The following is a 10,592-nucleotide window of genomic DNA, read 5'->3' on the forward strand; positions in this document are numbered from 1 at the left end:
AATCCAAGTAGTTCAGTGTCACCATTAGCAAAGCACATCTTACAAACAGTACAAATCCTAGGTCAAAAAAAAAAAAAAAAAAAAAAAAAAAAAAAAAAAAAAAACCAAAAAAAAAAAAAAACCAAGAAAAGAAAAAAAAAAGGAAAGAAAAAAAGAGTGACCCCTAACAAATCAGTGGGGCTGCAGTTCAGGTGAAGAGGTAGAAGTCACACAGGGGCATCCCCAGGATGAGTCAAACTGACTCCCTATGCCTTAAGTCAGCATTCCTTCTCCAGCACTTTGGAGGACACTGGAGATCATTTCCCTCCACGCAGCATGGCGATTTAAGGTTGACTGGGAAACGTGAGCAGTTCCCAAACTACCTTCTTCAAAGTTGGGCAGAAAAGCTTGTTAGGCAGGGGAAGAATAAGATTTTAAAAGCAATGGGCCATCCCCAAATAATAAATCATTGAATAATAGCTACAATATGAACTGTATATGATTGTGCCCCAATTAGTTAAAAGGAAGCAGTGTGAAAATTTATAAAGCAAACTTTGCTAACTAAATCCAATGTGACTTTTTATCTTAGCTTCTTTTACCTTTCTACTAACTTAATAAATTTCAAACAAGTATTACATCTATCTGTCTATCTGTCTGTCTGTCTATCTATCTATCTATCTATCTATCTATCTATCTATCTATCTATCTATCTAATATGTGTATATCTATATACAATTTGTTTTGTTGCTTTTGAACTGAATCTACTGAATACTACTTTGACATAAACATGCCATTAGAAAGCCTATAATACTAGAAATAAACTAGTAACATACAAATTTAATCAACTATTCAATGGTTTTGAATAGGATGTACCTAATCCACCTACATTTTCCTATGCAAAATATGATGGCTCCTTATACAACCTTTCAGTAGAGTTACACATTAAGGTAGTGGTGGCTTGCACTGATGGCAGGGCATAGTCAGGGGTCAAGGAGAATGGGCGATAACTTCCTTTAGCCTGGCTCACACTCCACATTGAGATCACACCTGGAGAAAGCTATCCCCACAGTCTTTAAATACTCCATAGCAGGCAGAGCCTCCATGCTGAGCACAGTTGCTCTGATGTCAAGGTAGTTTAAGTTATTTAATGAGTTGGATCTTTGTAGAATATCAGTCTCTAAGTCAGCAATAACACTAATAAAATTCCTGCAGGACATTGCTGCCCCTCAACCCTCAAAATGTGTTAGGGATCTTAACTAAATTGTAAAGTCTGAGCATTTCTTCCCTATGACCTTTTCTTCAGCTCCCCATTGCACTTAGAAAAAAAATTAACGTTGTTTTAACATGATTCTCGAGCTGCCTAATGTGGCAATCTTGAGGCTTTTCTTCTAACCTTCAAAACTCTCTTTTAAATGCGGGAGTCTGAACCCGTTTGGAGCGACCTCTTTATTCCAGGTCTTTCCCATCTGTGTGCCTCTGAGTATACTGTTCTCTCAGGACCTCTTACATGGAGGGTTAATTCCAAGTTGTACTCTCAGATTCAAGCTTCTGTGTTTTCTTTCTGCAGGGAAATCTCTTTCATAGGAAGTCAGGGCTGAACTCTAGACTGGACTGAGTGAGTGTTTCATAGCTTTATGGCTGTACAGTTGATCACATCTCTAGATATACTCTGTCCAAGAAGCAGAGGCGATCTGCTTGATGTCTAGATCCCATGATCCGTTTCATCGATCTAGTAGTGATTTCTGGTAATGATTTGTTTCATGACACTATGGGCATCACAATCGCCAAGCCTTGCTAAATCCCTGACTTAGAAGACTGGAAAAATTGGTTAGTCAGGAATGGATAAAAGGAGATTTTTAATGACAAATCCTTCCTTTCTTCATAGGAATGGGCAAGGAAGCAACCACGTGGTCTGATGGGAAGCTGCAGGCTCCGGGGGTCCAGGTTTGCCCTTTCTACAACGCATACTCACACTCTGGGGAATTACCCAGAGTCCTGGTGAGAATTTTATTGATCCTTCTGAGAACAGCTCTTCTAATGACCTGGTGGCCTTCAGGCTCCATCCCTTAAAGGTTCTACAGTCTCAGCATTCCCCCCACTAGGACCAAATGTCTAGCACATGAACCCTTGAGGGACCAACTTGAACCATATTCAAGCTTAGCTTCTAAGACTCATCTTCAAAACCAGTTCAGGCCAACACTGTCTAGAGTGTTTCGGCAAAATGCAATGCAAGAAGCAGCAAGAATGTGTGCAGAACCATTCTGGGCACATGAAACCTGCTTGCAGGCAGAGATCCATATCAGGCAAAGGCATCTTTCTTGCTAAGTGCCCAATAAATATTCTATAAATAAACTTGAAACAGTGGGTTCACACCATACAAAATTAAGACAGTGATGATGTGTAGAATGTCTGTTTTCTTATTTCACAAATGTTTACTGGGTGTATACTGTGATTCAGGTACTTTTTAGAGAGCTGGGATATACTAATAACCTTCTTTAATTTATGGGACATGTAGTGAATTATGAGAAGCATTCAATGGAAAGATGGTGCAATTAGAATTATATATGGTAAAATTAGGAGAAGTAAATGATGTTGTGGTGGAAAAAATAATGTATAAAACTTGAGTAGTTCAGGCTTAATTAAAAATAAGGATTTAAAATTATATTTCTGTGTAGTTTGATGTCATATACACTTAGTATCCTATAATCCACTGCCATTCATTTGATACTAGTATTTCAAATAAAACATGCTGGCTTGAGATACACTTACACACACATATATACACACTAACTCATATACTAAATATACAGTTTGTTGAATGAGTTGAAGTAGTTGATTACAGTATAATTTATTTTTTATTTATTTTTAATTAACTGTACATGTGTGTGCTTGTCTATATGTTTACGAGCTGACAGGAGACTGTGGAGGCCAGAAGGGGGCATTTGGAACTGAAGTTATAGGTGGCTGTGAACTGCTATGTGGTTGCTGACATTCAATTTGGGGTTCTCTTTAAGAGCAGTTCTTAACCACTAGACCGTCTCTCCAGACTCTACACTATAATTTATTTAACACCATTCAAATATTTTACTGTATATGAACAGCCATGAGAAAATTATTTTAGTCTTAACATTTAAACTTGAATTTCATGATGCATTTTGAATGGTTCAAACATCTTGCTGGGTTCTCTGAGATGTAGGTTTATTGTACCTGGTGCTAACATATAAAATAAGTTAGCATCAGGGTTGGCAATATGGCCTACAATATTTCTGTTAATAGCACAAATGACCCAAATAGAAGGGAAGTCAAACCCAGTAATATTAGAGGAACAAACAATGATTCTGCTATAAAATTTAATTTTTAATAAAATATTAAACTTAATTAAGCTTTTAAAAATGTACATGTATCTTGGGCTACTGGAGCAATTTTTAGTAGGCATAAATAAATCCAGTGCTTTTGGAGAGTTAACTTTTATCTCAATGAAAAAGAAATTAAATCAAGATATTGTTTTGTGGATAAAATTTAAGTGACTTGAAACTTTTACCATTTTCTTTACTTAGATGCTCCAAACCAGGATGCACTGAAACAGAGTTTGACTGTGAAAAGAAGGAGAAGGAGGAGAAGAAGAAGAAGAGGAGGAGGAGGAAGAGGAGGAGGAGGAAGAGGAGGAGGAGGAAGAGGAAAAAGAGGAAGAAGAAGAAGAAGAAGAAGAAGAAGAAGAAGAAGAAGAAGAAGAAGAAGAAGAAGAAGAAGAAGAAGAAGAAGAAGAATTTGTATTGGATAGGTTTTTTTGTTTGTTTGTTTGTTTGTTTGTTTTGGTTTTTTTTGTCAACTTGACACAAGTTAGAAGAGGTAACTTCAATTAAGAAAATCCCTCTACAAGATCAGACAAGCCTGAGAAGCCTGTAGGCTGTTTTCTTAATCAGTGATTGATGTGGGAGGCCTAGCTTATTGTGGGTGGTAACATCTCTGGGCTGGTGGATCTGGGTGCTAGAAGAAAGCAGGCTCTGCAAGCCAGGAGGAGCAAGCCAGTAAACAGCACCTTTCCATGGCTTGGGCATCAGCTCCTGCTTCCATGTTTCTGCCAAGTTTGAGTTCTTACTTTGGCTTCCCTTGAAGGACTGTAGTTAGGGATATGTAAGGCAAGTAAAAACGTTCCTCCCTAAGTTGCTTTTGGTCTTGGTGTCTCAATACAGTAATAGAAATTCAAAGTAAGATAGAATGCAATAGTACTGAATTTTATGGCAACAAATTTGGAAGTGGACAATGAATGTTAAGGACATTTATGTATAAACACATTTAAGACTTCCTTTCTTCTGCTCCCCAACTCTCTCCCTTGGATAGAACTCAGGGCTTTGGGTATAGTTGGCAAGTGTACCAGTAAGCTACATCCCTAATCCAACATTTCTTAATGAACGGCTGTCCACTTGGCTAGGCCGTACACCAGGTTTTCTACTTACGCACCCAAATTTAGTATGTTTGAGTGGGTCCTTACTTGGTTTATCCTAAGGAAGCAAACTTCAAGGAAATTTGAAGCTGTGATCTCATATGCTGGTACCACAGTGAGCTATTCAATTAGTGACCAGAGTCTCTAGGGACATGCTCCCCAACTGCATGACATGGAGAACGAAAGACATTCTTGCATGTGTGAGTAGGTAAGGTGGTTACTTAGAGGCCAGTGACTTTAGACATAATGCTAGAGGAGAAGAGAGGAACTGTCACACACGGATCACAGCCAAGTATGACATGGCTTTATGACATCAGCACAGGCAGAGAGGGACTTCATTGAGTCACCTCAAAGATCCAAATTGCACCCCATATTTGCACATTAATTAGTAGTCATGTGACATGAAAATCACGACTGTCTTCAAGCGACAACACTTGGTTTACTTACAGCACTTTGAGGCTGTGAAGGCCCGTGAACGCTCCCTTGGGAATGTATGTCAAAGCATTTCCAGCAAGACGTCTGTGGGGTTCAGTGGTGAGGGGAGAGACGGGGAGAGAAAGACACAGTCAGCACGGTTTTCTTCAAGTGTGAATCATTTCACTGTTAAAAATGCCATATAAGCATGTTCAGGTCACACAGGCAATTGTAAAGAACCTTGTTTTCTTATATTTTGCAAACACTTTAAATTTCCAAGAAAGTGTTGGCAGAAGAGGTGCCTAAGAAAAAAATGAAATAACTTATTTTACGCTAAGTCCTTTAACAGCTTGTACTCTATATGTATCTATTCTTGCCTCTAAGTTTTTAAACAAAAAACTAACTTCATAGTAATTTGAAACAAACTTGTCATATCAAAATGGGACTTAAGTTTTACAACCACTGTTTTATAATAGGAAATAATCAAACAAGAATATTTTCACTGTAATTAGACCAGGATATATTCATTTTTTAAATATTGTAAAATAAGAATGTGTATTATCACATCTAGTTTGTTCCTAAACCACAAGATAGAGAAGCTTAATTTAACATGCCTTAATTGGCCTTAATTAGCCTTAATTGGCTAATACCTTAAATTGGAAACAGAGAGCTTAGTGTAAGATGTGCTAAGATAGATGACTTCATGGCAAATTCTGTCATCTTTTCCTAGTGACATTTGAAAACTTATCCTTACAATCATTTCATTGAAAAAATATGCAAAATGACTATGCAACTCCAATGCTTGGTTCTGTACTAATTTAGAAGCCACATGGAAGCCATAGCCCAGGATGTTTGGTGGTAATATCAAGCAGGAAACCCTAGGCTAATATGAGCCAGAAGAGCTCAGAATCTGCTGAGAATCTCATCTCATGCTAGAGTCAGAACACCGCAGGTCAAGACAGCCCCATCTTGCAGCAGTAAAGATGTATGTTAGGGGTAAAGGTAGAGTTGGTCCACTTGAGTAGAACTTCTTTTCTGAAGGGCCTGATGGCCTCAAATACATTCTCTTAATATTATATCCAAAGGCAGAGAATCCATCATGCAGAACTAGTGTCGTGACTGAAAGAAGCCAGTCACTGTACAACTTTAAATATCCATCCACTTGCTAGCCCATTCCACTGACACTCAACCACACATGGATATTTAAACAAATAATGCAGTTATCTTACAAATAGAACTAAATAGTATTTGTATCAAAGATACTTGGGTTGGAGAGATTTGCTCAGAGGTTAAGTCACTTGTTGTTCTTCTAGAGGACCCGAGTTCAGTTCCGAGTCTCTACATGATGTACCTCTCAACTGCCCATACAACCAGCTGCTGCCACACTTTTCTGGTCTCCAGCACATGCACAGATGTGGCAAATGTGCACACACACACACACAAACATACACACACAAAGCATTTGAAGCCAGGTGTGATGGTTTAGGCATGCAATACTAGTGTCTCAAACTCAAAACCAACAAAACAGAAATAACGACACCAACAAGTATTTGTCCAATTCAAATGACTGCACCACAGTATCTGTAATCCTGGTTTTTAGAAGGAGTTTAATACCAACGGGTCTGTGCTTCTCACAAAAACCTTGCCCATATTCTTGTGTGTGCTCTGAATTATTAAGTCAGTAGAAATTCCTGTGCTCCTTCGTATCACTAACAACATGGAACGCTCAGGCAAGAGGACACCCCAGGTCCCTTCCAGGCCCATGACGGCATTATTTTGTCTTGTGATAATTTGTGCGTGCTCTTTCTTCCTGTGACAGATGTAATTTGGAAGACTTAGAGAGTTTGCATTCTGTGTTCTTCTTCCCATAGTCCTCATGGGCCATGAAAATGCTTTTCAAACAGCAAAACAATGTAGGACCTCATTCTGAAATTAATAATTAAACTCCAGAATAAAAACCAAGGGATGATTGCTGTGTACCAGGTTTATTTGTGGAAAAAAGACTAAGGAAGAAATATTCGGTTTTAAATATATACAGTGAACAAAAAGTTGGGATCCACTAACCTCAGCATGGCAGGTCTTCAGAAAATACGCGTTAATCAGATGTAATTCCACTTAATATTTGACCAAGGTGATTCCAAAGGGCTTAGAATTTCCCCATACATCTGTTCTGTAAGAAACCTTGTGATCTTCTTCTGCCCAGTCCCTCAGTTCATCCTCTCCCTGCTCCCAGTCACTGTAGGTTCATCGATAATCTTTGTATGGTCAGTTCTTGTTGAATTAGTGAATTCACTAAAGAATTCTTGCCAGTTTTTATACCCGGGAGAAAAAAGCACCCAGCTTCTTCCTCTGAACTAGCCCATGAGGGGAGCCATGTCTTTGCTTCATCTAGAGCCTCTCAGCCTTCCTAATGCTGTTAAGAACTCTTTAATATAGTTCCATGGTGTGGTGACCCCAGCCATAAAATTAGTTTTGTTCCTACTTTGTAACTGTAAGTCTGCCACTGTAATGAACTTTAATGTAAATATCTGATATGCGGAATATTTGCTATGCGACTCTGTGAAAGGATTATTTGACTCCCCCCCCCCAAGGGGTCCCAACCCATAGGCTGAGAACCACTGGCCTAGAATCATCTTCTTCTGCTCCCTTCTTGTCTTTCGAAGCAACCTCATTTCTGAGATTTCTAATTTCTATACCCTAAACTCCTTTGGTAGCAGTTTCTACCCGGATGGTGGGTTATAGGATCTGTGCTTTGTATTCTGCTTGTCATGTAACACATACCCCAGGGCTTGCCCTCTGAACCTAGTCTAAAGTTCTCAAGAAATGCTGGGGGCATGGTGCATTGCCCAAGTAGCATTTAGCTAGTAGTTAGGACCAACAACGGTCCTCCAGTATGGGTCACTCCCTTCTCCAAGGGCCATTTCCCCTAATAGAATTAAGAGTTTACAGGCATGGATACTTATTTAGAGCCTTTGTAGCCGTTCCCATGCCCCTTCCCCATCTTCCTGTGGTTACATGACTAAGTCAGACTATATAAAAATGCTACGTGCAGCTTCTCCATCATCTCCTAAAAGGACGTTGCTTGTTCCCAACTTCCTCAACCTTGCCTGTCCTGTGGAGACGACTGCTGAAACACCATCACTGATTCTGATTGGAAGAGTGGAGAGGGCTGAGGAGATGGCTCCGTGGGTAAAATGCTAGATGTACAGGTGTAAGGACCCAAATCTGATCCCCAGAGGCAACTTAAGCCAAGTGCAGGAGTGCTCGCCCGCAATGCCAGTTGCTCAGCAGTAGTTGAGAGGAAAAGACAAGAGACTCCCCGAAGCTTGACTCAGTTAGGTATTAGATAATAAAGAGATTTCCACTCAAACAAATAGGACACCAGAGGTTGTTTCCTGACTGCCACCTGCAAGCAGTGGTACGTGCATGTGCCCACACTCACACACAAGAGTGCACCCTCCCCCAAAGGAGCGAAGTGACTTGGGCCCCCAGATAACGTTGTGGAGCTGTGGATCCAAACTGTCCCACAGCCTTGCGGACTCTTTTGGATGACTAACTGGATCAATATAAGCCTGGGTTATCTTCTGCAAACAAGTGGATGATTGAAGGCTTATTTAGCTGGCAAGGAAGTATCACACCTGCGCGAACGCTGGTCCCAAGGAATCATGTTTACAAAGCTGTCCCAATCGTCCACACTCGCTGTCTTTGCTTCTGCTGCCTTTTATCTTTGTACTGTTAACCTGCAGTTGGCACACCTGAGCTATCACAACATAGCCGGCTTCTGTGTGCCTAACAGCCATTTGGAGTTGAGAAGAAACGCGTGCTATCATTTTTTTTTTTCATACAAGCTTGTATCCAGCGAGCATTTTGTTGAGCCCCCGTGCAGGGACTGCTTTGGTGTTACAGTAGTGGAGCCCCTCCACCTCTGAGCTCATTGAGCTTACATTCTAATGGCAAGGGCATTGCCATTGGACCCAAAGGTAAACAAACAACATAACATGAAAAGTTTTCTAAGAAAAGAATAACAAAGGTAAAGAGATAGGGAACTGTGGGCTGTGGTCGTGGAGGGTGATTATTTTTGATACTGTGGTATAGGGGGTATAGGGGAGCCTTTCTGCTTTGAGGATATTTCAACAGAGGTCTGAGCTATACTGTGAAGGGCAGGGTAGAGTACTGTGCTTGTGGTGTGGTCTAGATGCTTCTACAGGACGAGTATGGAGACTGGCTAAGCAGAGAATGCCAGGGATTGGGGTCAGAGGCTGTCCAGGGCTGGTGCTTAAATGGCGATGGAGGACCTCATATGGTCTGCAAGAGTTAGAGAATGACGTGAACAAGCCTGCATTTTGAATGGATTCTTCTTATAGGAATATCCTAAAGGGCCAAGAACAAAAGCACTTAGGGTATTCAGACAGGAGACCTGGTGTAGGGGATACTAGAGAAACAGTGGAGGTAGCAGATCCTGGTGTAGAAGAAGAAACAATTTACATTGTTATGAACACACCACTAGAGTCAAGGTGTAATGTCTTTGGTTAAAAAGGGAAGAGCAACATTCTGGAGGCAGGAGTGTATCATGCACTGCCCACCTGAATCTGAGTAGTGATACAAGTTACAATACGAAATTCTGAATAAGAGTATGCATACTCTATAGAAGGAGCTGTCCATGACATCAACCCAAGAGCTACTTATTGAATTTACTTATAGGTCAGTGTCTCACTCAGCCAGCACCAGAGAAGCGAACGAATACAGAGACCTACAACTGGACAATGTGCAGAGAGTGGGAGGCCCGAAACACTCAGTCCTCAATGGGATGGAAGACACTGGCCTACGTATGAACTCACAAGAGACGAAAGCGGCATGCATAGAGCCAGCGAGTGTCCGAGTCAGATGGGCTCCCAGCACTGAGAGGTGAACTGACCACAACTCCACACCCCTAACCCAGAAGCATCTACAACTGACAACTTCTTACAAAAAACATTCTCTCCCATAGAGAATGAAATCTACAACTAAAGGAGACCTATACTCAGCTCTAGATGGTCAACACAAAATGAATCCAGTGATTTTTTTTTGAAGATGTTTTGTCTCATAATGTTTTGTTTTGGCACTTAAAAAAACTTATTTGTTATTATTATTATTATTTTTTTGCTTATCTGTTTGGATTTCCAAGTTTTGTTTTTTAAAAGTGTTGTCTCTGCCTCTTTCTGTCTCTTGTGTCTACATGTGTATGTTTCTTAGTGTTTTGATTTTTTTTTTGTCTATTTACTTCATTTTATTCTGTTTCTTTCTCCCCATTTGTTTGTTTTTCCTGTTTTCTGAAGAGAGAGAAAAAGAAGACATGGAGTTGGATGGGGGTGGGGTTACTTCTCTGATTCTTACACTCTTTCCACTTCTTCTTCATGGTGCCCTGAGCTCTGTGGGGATGGGGTGTGGGGGGGGGAGTGTCGGAGAGGTTTGAGATCTGGGAGGAGATGGGGTAGGGGAAACCATGATCAGATTATACTGTATTTAAAAAAAATATTTTTAGGGCTGGAGAGATGGCTCAGCAATTAAGAGCAGTGACTGCTCTTTCAGAGGTCCTGGATTCATTTCCCAGGTCCTGAATTCAATTCACATGGTAGCTCACAACCACCTATAATGGGATTCAATGCCCTTTTCTGGTGTGTCTGAAGACAGTGACAGTGTAGACACATACATATAAATAAATAAAATATAAATCTTTTAAAAATTTTAAATTTTTTTATTTAAACAATTTTTATTA

The 10,592-nt window shown here is 40.2% G+C and overlaps 1 protein-coding gene across 1 annotated transcript in view; it reads right to left on the minus strand.

Moving 5' to 3' along the window:
* Lgr5 (leucine rich repeat containing G protein-coupled receptor 5) overlaps positions 1-10,592 on the minus strand; it is a 132,544-nt gene that overhangs the window by 45,552 nt on the left and 76,400 nt on the right. The window contains exon 3 of the mRNA XM_021173502.2: positions 4,871-4,942. Coding sequence (XP_021029161.1) covers positions 4,871-4,942 — 72 coding nt within the window. The remainder of the gene's footprint in view (positions 1-4,870; positions 4,943-10,592) is intronic.

The sequence above is a fragment of the Mus caroli genome, chromosome 10 (assembly GCF_900094665.2).
Source record: "Mus caroli chromosome 10, CAROLI_EIJ_v1.1, whole genome shotgun sequence".
Classification (NCBI taxonomy): Eukaryota; Metazoa; Chordata; class Mammalia; order Rodentia; family Muridae; genus Mus; species Mus caroli.